The sequence below is a fragment of the Echinops telfairi genome, unplaced genomic scaffold (assembly GCF_000313985.2).
Source record: "Echinops telfairi isolate 266 unplaced genomic scaffold, ASM31398v2 ScPeMD7_4225;HRSCAF=4972, whole genome shotgun sequence".
In the NCBI taxonomy this organism is placed as follows: domain Eukaryota; kingdom Metazoa; phylum Chordata; class Mammalia; order Afrosoricida; family Tenrecidae; genus Echinops; species Echinops telfairi.
The window spans coordinates 13,297,235-13,316,146 of NW_022108124.1; the positions used below are offsets into that span (position 1 = coordinate 13,297,235).

At 42.5% G+C, this 18,912-nt stretch overlaps 1 protein-coding gene across 1 annotated transcript in view; it reads left to right on the plus strand.

Moving 5' to 3' along the window:
- The window catches only part of WDR48 (WD repeat domain 48), a 51,371-nt gene that overhangs the window by 19,062 nt on the left and 13,397 nt on the right, over window positions 1-18,912 (plus strand). Inside the window, exons 6-11 of the mRNA XM_004708569.4 lie at window positions 709-797; window positions 1,452-1,553; window positions 7,602-7,826; window positions 10,690-10,764; window positions 11,605-11,707; window positions 12,501-12,598. Of these exons, the coding sequence (XP_004708626.1) occupies window positions 709-797; window positions 1,452-1,553; window positions 7,602-7,826; window positions 10,690-10,764; window positions 11,605-11,707; window positions 12,501-12,598 (692 nt within the window). The remainder of the gene's footprint in view (window positions 1-708; window positions 798-1,451; window positions 1,554-7,601; window positions 7,827-10,689; window positions 10,765-11,604; window positions 11,708-12,500; window positions 12,599-18,912) is intronic.

The following is an 18,912-nucleotide window of genomic DNA, read 5'->3' on the forward strand; positions in this document are numbered from 1 at the left end:
CATACAAGTTTTGTTTAAATGATTATAAAATAATACTAATAGCTAACCTCTTATAGGACATTTACAACAAGCGGGCACTTTTTAAAATATCTGTATTAACTCCTCGTACTCCTCATAATGTCTCTCTGTGTGTTTATATTTATGCTTTATGGTAAAACCGGAATCATGTTGTATATGTATTAGGCCTTTTTACTTCAGTGATGGTGAGCTCTGAGTGAAAGGGCATGGGCATTTTTATTCTTGCTACATAGGATCTGATTTCCTTCCAAAAAGTGTTGTATTAATTCATCCTTCCATAAAGATTGTATGAGAGTACCATTTACTGGACTATTTGCACAATTAAGGATTACCTTTCATGTGATAGGTAACAATATATTTTGCTTTGATTTTTACTTTGAATACTAATGAGATTGGACTTTGGGTTTTATGTTCACTGGCACTGAACCTGCTTTCACTTATATGCATAGTTTTCAAGCAAAACAAGTGCAATTCAGTTTTACAAATACGTATACTCAAATCCAGAAAAGGTGCTAAATTTAGACGGTAATGCTGTGGCTTAGAATTATCTCCATTATAGATTTCTTTTCCTTAGAGTACATGTAAAGATAAGGGTTTCTAAATTGAAAAATTAAACCTGCAATTTTTGCTGATTAGCTACTAAATAGCTGATGATTTGTTTAACATTCAGCTCCATTTGTCCTTTAATAGCTTCTTCTTTAAGTGGGAACAAAGATTCTATTTATAGCCTGGCAATGAATCAACTGGGAACAATCATTGTATCAGGGTCCACCGAGAAGGTAAGAGGAACCTTAAAGTTGACTTTGAACACTGGAGGGGGGGCAAGGAACAAAAATTAAATTTGTGTAATCATTAAGTACAATCAGGCGTCCTCAAACTACAGCCCGTGGGCCACATGTAGCCCGCCGAGGACTTTTATCCAGCCTGCCAGGCGTTTTTGCCCCGTTTGTTTTTTTACTTCAAAATAAGATATGTGCAGTGTGCATAGGAATTTGTTTATAGTTTTATTTTAAACCATAGTCCGGCCCTCCAACGGGTCTGAGGGACAGTGAACAGGCCCCCTGTTTAAAAAGTTTGAGGACCCCTGAAGTACATAGACAATGGCTTTGCCTGGTGAATGCTTACAAGGGAGTTTTATTTAAACATAAGAGTATAACTGCATTGTGGGGAGAGAGTAGGGCAAGGAGTAAAGAGGGGAGAGTCCTGTTCTCTTTTTGGCATTAGATAGGCTTTCTCCTTGAGAGGGATGGGAGCCATAGATCGTGTCCATTGACTGAGACACACTGTTAGCTTTTCAGGATCCTATGGTTGTCGTTTGGCGTAGAAAAGTTTCTGTTACTGAAATTTGATCGTGTGTGTGTGTCTGTGTGTGTGTACACATTTTGTGTTATGTGTGTATAGATAAATATATGTGTGTAATTTTAATTTCTCAGGTTTTAAGAGTATGGGATCCAAGAACGTGTGCAAAACTTATGAAGCTCAAAGGGCACACAGATAATGTGAAAGCATTACTGTTGAACAGAGATGGCACACAGGTATGCATACTCATCTGGACGTTGATCCTGTGACCTATCCAAAATTTTGTGCAGCAGACATTTCCTTACTTTATGCAATGTGGTGGAATTCCTTTAAAAAGTTTGCGGTTATGACAAAACCAGTATTAGGCAGGTAGATGCCAGATGCCGCAGATGCCTGACGGGGAGGTCAGAGCATTGAGCTGTCCCTGTTGTAATGTCTGTAGGTTCTGAAAGAAGCCTGTTTAGTGACAGGAGCATTTATTTCCTCCTTTTTTTTTTTTTCTTTTGCATCAGTTAATGATTATGGTCTGTGATCATCTAAAAGTGTCCCTTGAATAGTACAGTATTACTGCTAGTGAAGTGAAGTTACTTATCTCCCTCTGACCTAGATTTTTTTTAAATCATTTTATTGGGGACTCATACAACTCTTATCACAATCCATACATCTATCCTGACCTAGATTTTTAAATGGATTTTGGCCTGAGATTACTATATATAATATGTTCTATCAATAATTTATTATTGATAGAAAAGCAGTGCAACCCAGTCAAATCTAAGTAAAAAATGGAAGAGAATACGCTTGACGTACATTAACTGAATAATGCAAAATGGGCAGCCTGAGAAAGCCGGCGCTGACTGGTGATGCCGTGAAGCTGGTTTCCATAACGCATACTAATGGAAAGATAGAGCCCTGTTGACTTGGGGGGAGGGCTGTCCCTGCTTTAGATACTGTGGCATAGATTGATGTACGAACCCAAAGCCACACATACTATGGCTTAACTGTCCTGTTTTTAAACTCATGAAATGTTCACTTGATCCTGTAACAAGGAGGCATCAGAAAGCTCATGTGAAAATTTCATTATCTTATTCCATGATTCCAGGAAATTTTTTGAAGCCCCCCTTACAGTAATCCATATTTTAAAGTTACTGTTAGATATTGACATCACTTTTAAGTAAAAGCAGAACAATAGATTTTCTCTGAATAGTTCTAATGCAAATAATATATGCAATTGGGATGCTGATCGTAGGGAAACAGTATAAGATGTGACCTCGTGTGACCCAGAAGGACGCGTTGGTATTGAATGTCTCTTGCCAGTGTATGCGTATTGAGTGGTAAGTGGTTCTGGCTTCAAAACAGATCTTGTCAGTTGATGGCACACATGTAGTCTAGCTAATTTCTTAGCATAAGGCTTAGTGTCAGCAGTTCAAAGGAAAACATTTTGGTGATGCCTGAACATAGAATAGTACTGTGATTAGAATCGGTATTCTGCTTGTTCTTTCACAGTAGAAAAAGATGAACTTTTCATCAACATAGATAACTTAAAAGTAAAATAAAACAAAAGCTGAGCATTGTTGCGTGGCGTGACATACCTCTACCATGCGTCTGGCCTTCCCCAGCCTTTTCTTCCCTTCCAGAACAGTGATGAGTCCAGAGCCCATGGGAACTGATTGCAGTAGGGTTAGAAAAGGGAGAGTAGAAAGATTGTGAAGTGAATTACACCTTCAGTCTGTTACTCCAGTGTGGTTGTTACATGATGAAAACTGTGTCATGAGATTGGGAAATATAAAGTGGAATTGTACCACGGAAATTACCTTAAACTGTTTTTGTGTAGGCCAGTCAGACGTGAAGCAGAGAAGCCGTTATATATCTCGTTACTTATCTCTGGAGCTTTTAAAGCATTGACTCCTAAGATGGGTTATTGCCCCTGCAACCCCTTACCCCAACAGCATTGCAACAATGCAGCAGGGGGCCGCGTTGTATGTGTTACAGGGACTGCAAAAGCAGATACCTATACTTTATTCTGGCTTATAGGCATAATACAAAAGTTTATCATTGTCAGGGGGTGCTGAATAATTTTATTTCCCCTGAAAGGGGAGCAGTAGGCCAAGTCAGTTTGGGAACCTTTGTTTTAAAAGAAAGTTTGAAAAACTAAACAAAAGAAGAAAGACATTTTTTTAGGACTTGAGGAGGCCTGTGGAGGTCTTCAGAGATTGGAAAACGTCTTGTTACATCAACATAGCTGTGTGGCCGTTGGTGAGAGGGTTTTATTAGTCCTCGTTTGCTCTCCTGCACAGTAGTCATCCTAATGATACGTTTTATGTCGTTGGTGGGGGTTAGCAATAATAAGTACACTGTTTTCTGTGAGCCAAGGCCTTTTCTGGAGCCCTTGAGTTCTGTTCCAGCTTCATTTTCTTGTGAGCTCAAGAAACCCACTACAGTCAGCATCTCATTGTTTTGCGATATAACTGCAAGGCTGTATTTGAGGTGCTTGCCTGAGTCTGGTTAGCTTTGTCCAGAATTGGACTGGATCCCGTGTCCTCTTTGGGACTGCCCTTAAGTAAGGGTTGAGGGCCAGGTGGTGTCTAGAAGGTGACGCTGGGCCTGTAGACTTTTTACAGGTTGGCCTTCTTTTCTGTGTATACAGAAACGTGTACACATGACTTATTTTCTGTGTATACAGTACCGGGTATGATTTTATCTCAGTTGTTGTGAGTTGACATCGACTCTAGGCATTCGGTGGTTTTGTTTTGTAGGAAAATTTAAATATCACATTTACAGTTACAATCAGCTGCATTTAAAATCATCTGCATTTGCCATAAGCAGCGATGTGACAACTTTAGAAGCTGCCTGGCCATCTTAGAATGCTTAATTAAGCAGCTATCGTTTCTCCCTTTATTTTCACAATCCATTTTTCTCATTGAGAAATAGACTATATGCACATTTAGCTTATGCAAATTTAACATGGCATATTAGGGCTTGGCACACAAAATAACTACAATAAGAACTACTCGTTTAGGATAAAGCCCTGGTGATGTAGTAGTTACACATTGGGCTGCAATCCAAAAGGTCGGCAGTTTGAAGCCAACAGCCATTCCATGGAAGAAAGATGGAGCTTTCTACTCCTATAAAGAGTTACAGTCTCAGGAACTCAAGGGGGCATTTCAGCTCTGTCCTACAGGGTTGTTATGAGTCAGTGTCCACTCAATGGCGACGAATTTGGGTTTTGGTTTATAGACTAGAGAGAGGAAAGTTGGTTTTCCTTACTGGTCCATGAATTTGTCAGGATTAGGGAAGACACAGTCTCCAGGCGTTGTTTAGTGGACCAGCGTCTATATTGCGTTCTGCAGCTTTGTCGGCAGTTTGTAAATGTAGGGTCTCTTGGCTTTGGTAAGTCACAGATCAGGAGTGAGGTGTGTATAATAGGCCAGTAAATCCTATGGACACAAGCTTGGTGCCTCAATTCCTGTGTAATTGCCTTATCTGGCAAATCTTACTCTCTGAAGTTCTATTCTGAAGAGACTCCCGTTGATGAAAAATCCTGTCAGCATTGTAGTTGTTTTGATTCAGTGCCAACATTCCTGGGGATAGACACCAGTCTTTGCGATCTTGGTGGGTGCCTACAGCATTTCTTGAGGAGCTAGGACAACTGCAGCCATCTTCATTGGCCTCAGTGCTTGTGTGTTGCTCTCAGGTTTTCTGGTAGTAAAGGCCTGGTTAGCCCAACTGAAAGCCCTGGAGGTCTGAGACGTGCCTTGCCCCTTTTTAGCTCCTGACTTACCTGGCCCTCTTGGCATTTTGCATGAAGCACCATCCCAGAAACACTCCTGTTGGTCAGCAGCAACCTAGGCTGAAACACTGGCACCTCCACCTCTCCGTGAGCAAAGCCTCAGACTTGAGCAGGCCTACAGAATCTGCCCCTCTGAGTCGGCTTTAGCAGAAGCCTGTGGGATGGTCTGTCTTAGTCCCAAGAGGTACCTCATAATGGAGACTACCTGTTTGTCCCCTGGAAGGGCAGAGGCAGGAGGAACTGTTTTCACCCAGTGTCACCTTACACGAGCTACTGGTCACTGATGCCTGATGGACTTCACCTGCTAGCAGCTCTGTGACAGACTCGATCTGCCCCGTAGGCTGTTCAAGGAAGTGGTTTTTATGGAATATATCGCCTCATCCTTCTACCACAGAGCAGCAGGCAGGGGGCAGACCACAACCTTTCAGTTAGCAGCTGTGCTAACTGAACTACTGTGCTAACGGGGCTCCTTTGTCTCAGGCGTTCCTGTAAAATAAGACATCATTTATGCTGTCAAGTGATCTGAATAACTTACCTCCCATTGTAGACTTAAAACAGTTATTTTGGGAGCCTGCTTTTTAGCAGTCTGAGAATACTGGCTACCATCAGAGATTGTTTGTGTTTTCTGTGTGTGTGTGTGTGTGTGTGTGTGTTAGCTGTTTCCGGCTGTTAAGTTGGGTTGGGGGCTATTCCTTTCCTGTTGCCAGTTGCCCAGGCTTATCTTCTTTCAGTTACTCACTGGCTGCCAGCTACCAGGGATCCCAAAACCCTTACCTCTGTATGTGCCAGGTCTAGGACCTATGGGCTCAAAGCTTTACTAATAGCTTTGCCCATTTGACCTAGCATCTCTTCCTGGAATGGGGAGTACCCGAGGCCTGCCACAGCTGCCCACACACTAATTGAAGGTCTGCTTGTAACCAAACTCCTGATTGTTTCATTACTGATTAATTTCTTGGATCTCTTATGAAGAGAAATTGGTATTAGCAATTAAGAACTTGGTATCAGTGATTAAACCACTGATGTTCTTGTCACCTGTAGAGATACTCCTTGTATGTGTTTATTTCATTAACAGCCACTGCTAGAGTTCTAAAAGACAGCCCTGGTGTCGCTGGGGCTGCTAAACACACTGACAGCAGTTCAAACCCACTAGCTGCTTTTGGGGAGAAAGATGAGACTGTCTACTCACCTGAAGATTTAGCCTCTTGGAAACCCTGTGTAGGGATGCTGTGATTCAGTCAGTAGGTTTGGTTTGGGTTTAGAAATGAAAAGCCCCTTCAAGTCACCAGGCAGACCAGTTCGTTTTTACCATTCTTAGAGGACTCCTGTATTTCTACACCTTCCAAATCTGTCTTCTCTTCTCAGAAGCGTTTTGCCTACCTCACTTCATACACCAGCACCAGCAGTTGCTCTCCCTTCCGGGCCATTGGTCCCTTCAAGGGTTTCTGCCCTCCTTCGCAAGTCACCGTGGTGACTGGTAGAGAACACCAAGCATGCTGAGCCTGGGCTAGGAGTGGTTGGTTCAGCCTGAATGTGATAAACTCGCAGGGTCTTCAGTTGTAATTCGTGAACTAGCAACTTAAGAGACTGCTATGTGGTTGACTCCCCTGAGCCATCAGATATTGCCAAACTAGCAAATTTTGTAACCCTCTGCATGCTGAGGGTCTACAGTTTGTATTAATAGATGTGAATTTGAGGCTCATACGGAAAGTGTCCAGGGTCAATAGACTGAGGGTAAGCCTGGAACTCAAATCTTTTTCTGGCTCCGGTCAATAGATTCTTGGAGACCTGGCAGGCCATCAGGAATCCAGAGCTGTGAATAAGGGGACAAGGAGGAGGTGTGACCCAGGACTCAACCTCTCCTGGTCTAGTGCAGTGCTTCAAAGAGCCTATTTATTAAATAGACTTCCATTCTGTTATCTCTGCCCTGCTTATCCTCGTTAAGTTGCTTAATGGCTGCCAATTATCAAGTGAACCAAAACTCTTAAACCCTCTGTGTATGGATGGTCTAGGACCTAAAGGGTCACATAGCTAACTTTCTGAAGCCTCATTAGATCTGGAGAGAGACCTTCGAATTTGCATTTTTAACAAGTTCCCAGGAGTTAATCCTGTGGGGACCACCCTTGGAGAGCCACAGGCTTAGTGCACACTACTTCCTTAGCTTCAGCTGCTTTTAAAGACCACTTCCTGAGCAGGAGATAATTTAAGCAGGGTTTAGAGCCGGCCTGCAGGGTTTACTGAAAACCACCAGGTGGCCAGGCTGAGAGAGCTGGGGCAGTTGTGCTCCCAGGGCTCCCCTGCTTGAGTGTGCACAGTGGCCTCGGTCACTCCAGCAGGTGGCGCATGCTCTTTAGAAGCCCCTCTTCAAGGCAGCAGTGCTGGTTATGACAGAGAGAGAGATGAGGGGGCGGGAGTTGTCAGAGGCAAGGCTAAGTGTGGGCACAGCAGGCAAACAAGAACTTGCTGGCAGGCCTCTCACTTTCACTGCCTTTGTTCCCAGTGTCTCTCCGGCAGTTCTGATGGGACAATTCGCCTGTGGTCCCTTGGGCAGCAGAGATGCATAGCAACATACCGAGTGCATGATGAAGGTGTTTGGGCTTTGCAAGTCAATGATGCCTTCACCCACGTCTACTCTGGAGGAAGGGACAGGAAGATTTACTGTACAGACCTAAGAAACCCTGACATTCGGGTGCTGATTTGTGAAGAAAAGGCACCAGTTCTCAAGGTATGTCACATACTTAGTTGTCGTTAGGTGCCACGAGTTGGTTCCAACTCATAGAGGCGCTGTGTACAACAGAAGGAGCACTGCCCGGTCCTGCGCCGTCCTCACGATCGTTCTTAGTCTGAGCCCACGCCCGCAGCCACTGTTCAGAACATCGTGTCCAGGGCCTTCCTCCTTTTTCCCTGTCCTTCCACTTTGCCAAACATGATGCCCTTCTCCAGGGCCTGGTCTCTCCTGACAGCATGTCCAAAGTGTATCAGACAAAGTCTCACCATCTTGCTTCTAAGGTACATTCTGGCTGTAATGGATATTGTAATATTAGCCAGTTATAGCAAAATACATGTTAAAATATGAATCAACTCTGGGGTTGTGAAAACAGGCATTTCATTTCATTTCATCATTGGTAGAACTTGATAGGCCAAGGAAGAGTGAGCAACTGTGTGGCTACAGGAGTGCTCATATTCACCACCCAGACGTCTGTGCTGGGAAAATACTGTCTTTTGCTATTCTTGTTTTAAAATATTTTTTGCAAAATTAGATGGTGCCCGGCTAGCAGGTAAAATAGCAGCTGGGATCTTACAGGCATTTCTCCAAACAAGCAGCCATCTAAGTGAGATGTCAACTAAGTCCACATAGAAGAAGCACCCCATCATCAGTCACCTAAGGATTGTGAAGCATATAATCTGAAGTCAAAGGAGGGATTAGTATCAGAGCCTAAATTGTGAGAATCCGGTCTGCAGAAGGCTATGGATGACAGTGAGAATCCACAATCGCTTGTGGGAACTACATAGGAAATAGCTTCCAGTGAACTCCCTCTATCCGTAATTGAGGGGTAGGAGGAAAGGGGTTACTAAACAAAATGCATTGGAAAAATGAGTATAGAAGATCAAAGGAATAACTCTGATTTGAACAAAGTTAAAGTTTTGTCAATTGCCCCTTCTAATGCATACTGGTCCTAATCTGTTTTGTATTTATTTGTTCATTTTAGGGTGTCCCTCAGAGGTGTTATGTCGTTGGGGGGGGAGTCACCCTCTTGAAGTTGTGTGATGTGTTTCGGTTATGAAACCCAGAATTGATGAACCTAGAGGGACAGCAAGATAGAATAAGGGTTTCAGGGAGAGGAGGGGGAAGGTAAAAGGGAGACAATGTCAAGGAATCCTGGAAGAAAAAGAATGTTGGAAACCGATTGTGGTAACAATTGATACAATACTGCTTGATGTGATTGAACTATGGAATGTTAAGATATATGTATTAATTCCCAATTAATAAAAGAGTAAATATTTTTTAATAAAATAAAAAAATTTTAAAGAAAAGGAAAATAATATACGTATATTTTTTGTAAGTCATGTGAAGAAGTAGTTTGTCATATCAGCAACATAGGCTCTCGGTGAATTCAAGTAAGATTTCCACATGGATATTCCTAACCTGGCCCTAGAAGGAAGAATTAAAACATTAAAATAATCTGTGCACGAACAGCAATGTAGAGAGAGGCCAGGAAATGCGTGCACTACTTCTAGAGGCTGTGGCAGGGCGCTCCCGAAGGAGAGGAGGAAACGTCCAGCTTCGCTCTCCCAAGACATTCCTGGCCAGTGGTGTCCTGACACTCATGCCCAGGAGGGAGGGGAGGGAGACTTAGGAAAACTAGTCTCTGCCCAGATGTGAAACCTCATCTGAACCGGGAGCGGCTCACCAGCAGGTCCACCTCAGTGACAGTCAAATAATTGCACAGTAAAACAACAGTGAAGACATTTCCAAATTAAAACAGATAGAAAAACAGCACTGTCCTTTTTTTCTTGGAAATCACTTGAAAATAAGAAGCAAAACTGAAAGTGGCGTCTGACACCCTGGACCACACTATAGGAAGATGGGTGTTTGGGTGGCTAGCAGGAGTGGAGGTCAGATGACACCATTGGGAGGACACCTGAGAGCTCAGACACAGCTGGCAAGTAGGCTTGTTGAAAGGAGATGACAGCAGCAGAAGAGCAAAGCGGCAACCTTTTGAGAAGCCGACGAGCGGATGCTCTGAATTGGCACTCATAGAGCATGGCACGTGTACGGGAAGCAGTCTGATGGGGAGAGTCCAGGTGAGGAGGAACACTGCATGGGCAGACCCCCAGCTACCAGGACCTTTTACTATAGAAAGGAAAAACTCAAAGGACACGGGTGCAAACATGCCTGTGTGTTCAGAGGAGCATCTTTTGAACAGAGAAGGATTCCTACTGGATAGATGTCCCGCCTGTCCTACCCGCTCAAACTGCTGTGCTCTGGTTCAGGAAGAGTAGTGGGTATCCGTATGTATTGCTGTCCTGTGTAAAAGGCACTGAGAAGTGTTTCTTTAATGGTTTCTCTGCTTAGAAATATACATGATAAACTAAGACAAAACGCTTGACGTTAATTACAAACTGGCCTATGTACAAATTAGACTTGAAGGTAGATTTACTCTAGGGCTGCCTGTGTTTCCATGTACACCGTATTTTTAAAATAGGAAAAGACATACAAAAGCATTCACAAGTACCCTGGTCCTCGGGCTCCAGGCCTCCTTTTCCCTCATCCTGAGCTTTTGGGATGTTTGTATGTAAATGTTTCCAAGAAGAAATGATCATTAAAACCAACTAATCATGGGGAATCTTTGCCTTTGTGACTGTAGCCATTTAGGTGCCTTAAAACATCATTCTTTGCTTTGGGGTGCGAAATCACCCTGTGCACCCCTAGGGCTGTGAGCATCGCCTCTTGTTCTCTGCAGCTGAGTGTCTAATACCTGCCATCTCACACACAGGTTGACTACAGAAGTTGCTGTTTGGCAATGCACAGCTAATCCTTGCATTTCCGAAGAGCCCAAATTTCTTTTTTTGTGCTTTATTTTCAGATGGAACTTGATAGGTCAGCTGACCCCCCTCCTGCCATCTGGGTGGCAACAACTAAGTCTACCGTAAATAAATGGGTAAGTGAGCAGTTGTTTACCTGGCAAAGATTTATAAAACGTGTACTTTGTTCTCCCTGGCCACCCAGACACAGAAGCAAGTACTCAGTTGAGCTTACCACTAAGCATGCTTTGGAGCAGTGGCAAACACCTGGAAGCCCCGGGATATGGGTGTGGCCCTAAGACCCAGATTAAAGTTAAGGGTAACAATCAAATGAAATTCTTGACTTGCATGTCAGAAGCCAAGATGATTATTTGATGTGCTTAGAACAGGTACTATGGTTCAGTAAACCCCAGTGGATTTTAATGCAGCTTTTGACCTCAAAACCCTGCATATGAAAGCAGGCAGCCCAAGTGCCAGCAAGGCAGAGAAGTGCATCTGAGCTACAAAAGGAAGCAGAGAAGTTGCTTTCTCGGTCACTTCATTTTCTTCACAGCGCGCACAGCAAGGGTAGCTTGAGAGAACTCACTCATCGGTAGTTCTAGGGCTTCTCAGTCTTAAAGATGATCTTTCCAGCCGGCCAAGCTATGCATTCCTGTTCTTATGCAAGGCAGGCAGGCTTTCTCTGAACTTGTAAAAATTGTTAAGTTTTTTTGTCTAAAAAAATGTTTTTGTAAAAATGTATTTTGTCTAATCAGCATAACTTTGCCTGCTTATATGCCCAGTTTCCTCTCCAAAAGAAAAGCGCATTTACTACTTTATATATATTATGGTAAGTAATTGTAGTTTTTATGATTTAATAAATTTTCTGATGATAGGGTTATTGGATTTTTTATTCTTTAATGTTACTTTTCTTGACCTTTTAAACAGATTGGTAACACGGAGTATGAATGATTAAATAGCAAATTTTCGTTTTTTAGACACTGAAGGGAATTCATAATTTTAGAGCCTCTGGAGATTATGACAATGACTGCTCAAATCCTATAACACCTCTTTGTACGCAGCCTGACCAGGTTATTAAAGGTGAGTAAGGAAACTGGAAGGTACCTTTTATTGAGCTTAATTATAGGTAGTAAAGGGTTGACAAAAATAAAGGTGATGACCTTCCCTTAAATATAATTCTGATGTCAACAGAAGACTAATAATATGTTGGTTTGTTTTTAATAGAAGAGAAACTTATTTTTTAAATGCAATTTAGTCACTTCAAAAAGTGGACTTTCTTTTTGCCTACATCAGAATAGCCCTGGTCCAGGTGAGACCAGCAACAGCTCCTTTGAAAACGGTGAGATGTTGCCCAAAAGATTCAAGTTCCGTTCGAAACTCCTATAGGCTTTGCCTTGGAGTGCCAGAAACAAACAAGAAACAGGCATGCTTAATGTCAGGGCTTGAGGTGACATTTATCCATAGTTGTAGATGCCCATGCTGTCACCTTTAGAATAGACTGTACACTCAGGACGCAGAAAAGGAAGGAAGCAGAAGTCAAGGAGAGGTGGAACTAATGTAGATTGTCACCATCATTTTGACTTTTCCCAGTTAAATTGTTTGGCCTCAGCAATTTCCTATTGCTGGCCCTCTGAAGGGAGGCGCCCTTTCATTTGTAATCTGTTATTAAAATTTGACAGTTTTTCTTTGAATGCTTATAAGTAAGCATAGATAGTTGATAGGCCTGACATTTTATTGGCTTGTATACACCTTGATTTGCCTTTTCCTTTTTGGTGGCTAGTATGGTTTATGCTCTCATGTAACCACTATTGCTGCATGTGAATTTAAATGTGGAATGATTGTTTTTGCTAACTGTGTCCTTTTTTTCCTCTAGGGGGTGCGAGTATTATCCAGTGCCACATTCTTAATGATAAGAGACACATAGTAACCAAAGATACCAATAATAACGTGGCATATTGGGATGTACTAAAGGTGGGTATCATTTTGGATTCAGTGTTTAAAAACTCACCGCCATCAAGTTGATTCCGAGTCATACAACCCTGTAAGGACAGGGTAGAACTGCCCCTGTGAGTTTCCGAGATTGTAACTCTTTATGGGAGTAGAAAGCCTTGTTGTCTTTCTCCTGCAAAGTGGCTGGCGATTTCAAGCTGCTGACCTTGTGGTTAGCAGCCCAACGCACAACCACTATGCCACCAGACTCCTCAGATTGAATGTAGGTCACTGAATTAGGATGCTTCCTCTCTGTTTTTTCATAAGAAGCACTGGTGGCAGCATGGATTATTAGTTGAGCTGCTAACAAGTTGGCAGTGCCAACTTTCCAGGCCCGCCATGGAAGAACAATGAGGCTTTCTGTCCCACAAGGACTCCAGCCTTGGAAACCCACAGGGCAGATTCACTCTGTCCTACAGGGTCACTGGGAGCCCTGGGGCTGCTCACGTCAAAACCCTCAGCTGTTCCCGGGAGAAGCACGGGGCTTTCTACTCCCCTAGAATTGTGCTCTCAGAAACTCACAGGGCAGTCCTACCCTGTCCTCTGAGTTAGAATTGACCCAATTGTAAGAAAAAATATGAGGTAACTAAGATAAAACTTGTATAAGGTAATATATAACTACACTAATATTTTATTTTGGGGGTAGATACCTTATATGAATATTTTATAAGGCCATTACTAATTTTTTGAAAACTATTTTAATAGAGCCATTTTCTCTTGTTAGTATTTCACAGAGTGCTTCTATTCTGATTGTCTTAAAACACTACACTGAGGTTTTCATTCTTGGCATTGTTGATTTTTGAGCCAGGTAATTCTTTGTTGGAGGAAGTGAGCTGTTTTGTGCCTTGTTCCTAAGTACCATTGAGTGGTTCTGACGCACAGTGACCTATGTACAGCACCACAAAGCCCTGCCCAATTCTGCACCCTGTTCACAGGCTGTGCTGTCTTTGAGCCCGTTGTTGCAGCCACTGTTGTTATTCCATCTCTTTGAGGCTTTCCCGCTGTGTCACTGACCCCTACCAAGGTTGATGTCTTTCTCCAGGGACTGGACCTTCCTGGTGACATATCCAAAGTGCTTCGACACAGGTACTCAAGCCGAACTTCTTTCAGCACAGACGTGCTTGTTCTTGTAGACTGAGGCATGTTGAATATTCTTTGCCAACACCATAATTCAAAGGCATTTTTTATTCTTCAGGCTTCATTATTGTCCAGCTTTCACATGCGTGATATTAATGACATCATGTGTAATGGTCATTTTGCATTCTGTTGAATTTTCTTTCTTTGGAATGGGCACAAATATGGCTCACTCTAAGTCAGCTGGCCAGGCACCTGTCTTCCCAATATCTTGGCATGCAATAGAGAGCCACCAGCACTGCATCCATTTGTAGAAACATTTCCATTAGTATCCTGTCTATTCTTGTAAACCTGTTTTTCTCCAATGATTTCAATGCAGCTTGGGCTTCTTTTGTTATTATCGTAGGTCCTTGGTCATATGTTACGTCCCAGAATGGTTGGCCGTTGACCACTTTTTTTTTTTTTTTTTTTGACCACTTATTTTTGTGACCGTAAACCTTCCATCTTCTTTTGATACTTCCTGCATGGTTCAATCATTTGCCTGTAGAATTCTTCGATATTGCTTAGAGTTTTTCTTCATTTTTTTTCAACTGTTACGCATTGAAAAATGCTATCCAGGACTTTGTACACTTTATTATAGTATTTGAGTCTTCGTTAGACATCCCTTGAAATCTGCTCAGCTCTTGTACTTCTTCATATTTCTCATTCCTCCTTGATGTCATTTCACAACTTGCTGGGTGTTCAGTCATGAGTGTCCAGTGCATCGAACGTATTCTTGAGATGGTATCGAAAATCAGGTGGTATATACTCCGTGTTATCAACTAGCTCTCTGGATTTGTTTTAATTTTATTCCCACTTTAGCATTCCAGTCACCAGTAATTATTAATGCGTCTTGATTGCATTTGGTCAATTTCAGAATGGAGAAGTAGGAAAATCTTCAGTGCTCCCTTGTCTTTGGCGTTAGTGGTCATTTGAAAGATGGTTGTATTCTTTGGTCTTCCTTGTAGACATGGATATCATCCTAACACTGACAGTGATATACTTCAGAATAGATCTTGAAGTGTTCCTGTGGGCGGTGAATTCCTCACCATTCCTCTTCCATCTGTCATTCTCATAAGAGTACACCATGTGGTTGTCCGATTCACAGTGGCTTAGTACCAGCCCATTTCCGCTCACTAGTGGTGCCTAGAAGCTTCTCTTTGTACATTCACGCATGCCATTTCATCTTCTGAGTGATATTCCTCATGTGTTCCAGGTTCTGGTTATTCATGAGTGTTTACAGTTCTGCTCTATCAGCAAATAAAGGTCCCAGAGCTTTGCTTCATCCACGTCATTAAGATTGGCTCTACTTTCAGGAGACATCTCTTCCTCAATTGTAGTTTGAGCCCCTTCCAACCTGAGGGGCTCCCCTTTGGCACGATGTTAGCAGTACTCAGTGCTATTCATTAGGTTGTTAGTGGCTAATTTTTGGCCAGTGGATAGCCTCTTCTTTGTCCTAGTTTGATTTGGTTTGGAAGCTCCACTAAAATTTGACCACCATTGTTGACCCTGCTGGTACGTGAAATATTAATGATGCAACTTCCAACATCATAGCAACATGTCAGTCACTGTGGTGTGGCGTGGTCTGACAAACTGACGAGCGGTGGCTCTGTTATTATCCTCTGTTTAACAGCAGTAACCCAACCTCTTCCCCCTGATACCTGTACTACCTACCCCTCCCCCTGGGGTGACAACCAGAATTGCCTCTAGAGTTGAGAATAAGGCTATATCACCTTCGATTGAGAATAAATGTGACCATTTCCTAGGATTCACGCTGAGCATCAGTTACGACTCTGAGCCAGCATACCATGACTCACACCTTTTGGAGAAGTCGATGAATATCAACTAGTTTAAGCACATAGCACTAAAGACAAATGTGTAAGCAAATTGAATTCTTTCACTTTTGTAGTTCTGACAGCTGCCTCTTCTTAGTGTTGGTGTATTCGTTCGTTCAACAGCTATTTCCTGATTTAGATGACTGCTGTGTGCACCACAGGTTTAGAGCCACAGGTGGCAGAAACATCTCTACTATGATGATCCCATGTAGGAAGAACAAGGGTAGAATAGAAAACCCTTGTAAATAAAAAATAAACAGATGAATGCATAGAAAGTATATTGGTGGCTGCTGTGGGCTAGGTGGATGTAGGAATAGGGGGCTATTACTAGATAGAGTTTCTGTCACGGTGATAAAAGATAAGTAGAAGTGATGATGGACAGCATTGTGTGATGGATGCCACTGAATTGAACACTCAAGAGTGGCGAACGTGGCAGTTTTTGCTGCTGCTGCTGCTGCTGCATATATTTTACCCCGACAAACAACAAAAGAATAAACAGGAGGGAGATTTGCAGTGGGGAAAGAGGAACTGATACCAAGGACTCAAGTAGAAAGAAAATGTTTTGGAAATGATGATGTCAACATAAGTACAAATGTGCTTGATGATACAACTGATGTATGGATTGTTATAAGAGCTGTAAGAGCCCCCAATAAAATGATTTATTAAAAAGAAATCATGTACTTTATAAATCAGGGCAATCACTTAAATCTGGAGGACTTAGGAGGCCTACATGGTGGACTAGGGAGATTGAGAGCAGCCCAAAGGATGTCAACAACAGGAGTCCTGATTCTTCACTTTGACAGTCCACCACTAATGAAGCCCTTCCGCCCCGTCACTGGGCTGCACCTCATCGTGCCTGGTAATTAATTCTCCCCAGAATACCTTGAAGAATCTGATCAAGCCATCGAGTCTCTGAGAATTGATCTAATTTTATGCTTATCAACCTGATGTCTATCTATGTCTTGATCTAATTAACTGATATTGGGTAGAATCTTTGTATCAAGAAGTAGCATATAATCAAGAACTCATAATAACAGAAGAAAGAAGTTCAAGCTGTAATAAAGACATTAGCGAAAAAGTGCCGGGAATTGGTGTCCTATCAATTGAAATGTTTCAGGAAACTGATGAACCACTCACTCACCTATGTCAAGAAATTTGGGAGCTATTGGAAGCAATCTGCTTGTTCTCATTCCACATAAAGCTCCTCCAGTGGAAATGTCAGTGTCATTTCATATCACATAAAGCTCCTCCAGTGAAATGTCAGTGTCATTTCATATCACATAAAGCTCCTCCAGTGAAATGTCAGTGTCATTTCATATCACAGGCAAGTAAAAGTTGGCTGAAGAAAACTCAGCGATCGCAGCATACATCATAAGGACCTGCCAGAAATCCAAACTGCATTCAGAAGAGGGCAAAGAGTGAAGCATATCCTTGCTGCCATCAGATGGGTCCTGGCTGAAAGCAGAGAATACCAGAAAAATATGTACTTGTGTTTTGTTGATTATGCGAAGACATCTGACTCTGTGAATCCTAACAAACTATGCATAACATTGAGGAGAATGGGGATTCCGAAACACATAAATTGTGCTCATGTGGAATCTGTGCATGGACCAAGAGACAGTCGTTTAAACAGAACAAGGGAATAGTGCATAGTTTCAAATCAGGAAAGCTGTGTTACGGTTATGTCCGCTCACCATGCTTATTATCTGCTAAGCAAATAACCTGGGAAGCTGGACCATATGAAGAGAAGGAGCACAACCTTGTTGAAATCGAGGAGAACCGGAAGCACTTGCTGATGAAGATTAAGGATTGTCGCCTTCAGTGCGGATGAAGGAGATTGATGGAAGAAGTGGCTACAACAGTGAGCTCAGTCATAATGATGGTGATGGTGGCATAGGACTGGCCAGTGTTTCGTTCTGTTGTGCATAAGGTTGCCATGAGTCAGATTTAACAGTACCTAACAACAGCCAGTAAGAATGCCTCTTGTTCCAGAGGCAGTTTGTAGCATACTCTTGGGAAGCACACGGGATAAGGAAGAGAGCGCAAATGTCCAGAAAGAGAAACGTATTCATGGCTGCCTCTATTGCAGCGTTGTGCAGAGTAGCTCTTTGTTCGTAAAGTAAGCTCCTAATGTGTTTCTTTCTTTCTTGGAAATTCATTTGAGTCTCATAACTTTTCATATATGAGGGGGTACAAGAAATAAAACACAGACAAAAGCTCTACTGGGCGAACATCAACAACCCGCTCTCTGAGTTAGTGCACCCAGTGGCGTCACCTGGGAAGGTTTTCTCTGGTCACTGAATTTTTTCGTAAAAGCAATTTCACTTGAACCTCATCTCGTGTTTTGTGATGGTCAATTTAAAAGAGTATTGTGCTGCTGTGAAATTTTGTTTCCCGCTTGGGGAAAAATGCCACAGAAACTTGTGCTGTTGCACACAGCTTACAAGGACAGCGCTATGGGAAAAACTCTGATTGGTTTTCTCGTTTCAAAAAAGGTGAAATGTCAATTGATGACAAGCCTCCTTATGGACATCCGTCAACTTCCCGAACGGACGACAATGTCAACAAAATGTGCTCAAAAACTGACAACCGACCATTGAAGAGATGGGGTTCGTACTTGGAGTGGACTGTCTTGGAGCTTGGATCAGCGAATTTTAACAGAATATTTGGGAATGTGGAGGGTCACTTGGAAATTGTACCTCGGTTCTGACTGACCAGGAAAAAGAGCATCAATGGAAACATGTCTTGCTTTGAAATAACAGCTCCAAAGTGACCCAGACTTTTCTTCCAAGGTCATTACTGGTGACTAGACATGCTGCTGTTTTTAATGACCCCGAAAGCAAGCATTAATCAAGCCAGTGGAAGACACCATCATCACCTCACCCCCAAAACGTCAAGTGAAATCAAAGATCAAGATGATGCTCATTAGTAGTTTTTGATGTGAGGAGGATAGTGCATTTGGAGTTCATTCCACCAGGTCAGGCTGTTAATTGAGCTTTCTCTTTAGAGGTTCTGATAATAATGTGTTAACGGTGCTGTGCAACAAAAAAGGCCTGATTTGTGGCAGATGGGGGACTGGCATTGCCACCTGGACAGTGCACCAGTTTTGGGGCAAAAAATACAGCATACCTCTTGCCCCACACACCTTAATCACTTGACCTCACACCGTGGGACTTCTTTTTTGTTTCCACGAATGAAGAAGGGCAAGAAAGGACAGTGATTTGACAATGTAGAAGAGGTGAAGAAAAAAATGAGGGAGTTGCTGTCAGTCATCCAAACAGATGAGGTTAAAAACTGTTCCCAAGAATGGAATTGCAGATTTGACAAATGTATTAAGCGTAATGGAGA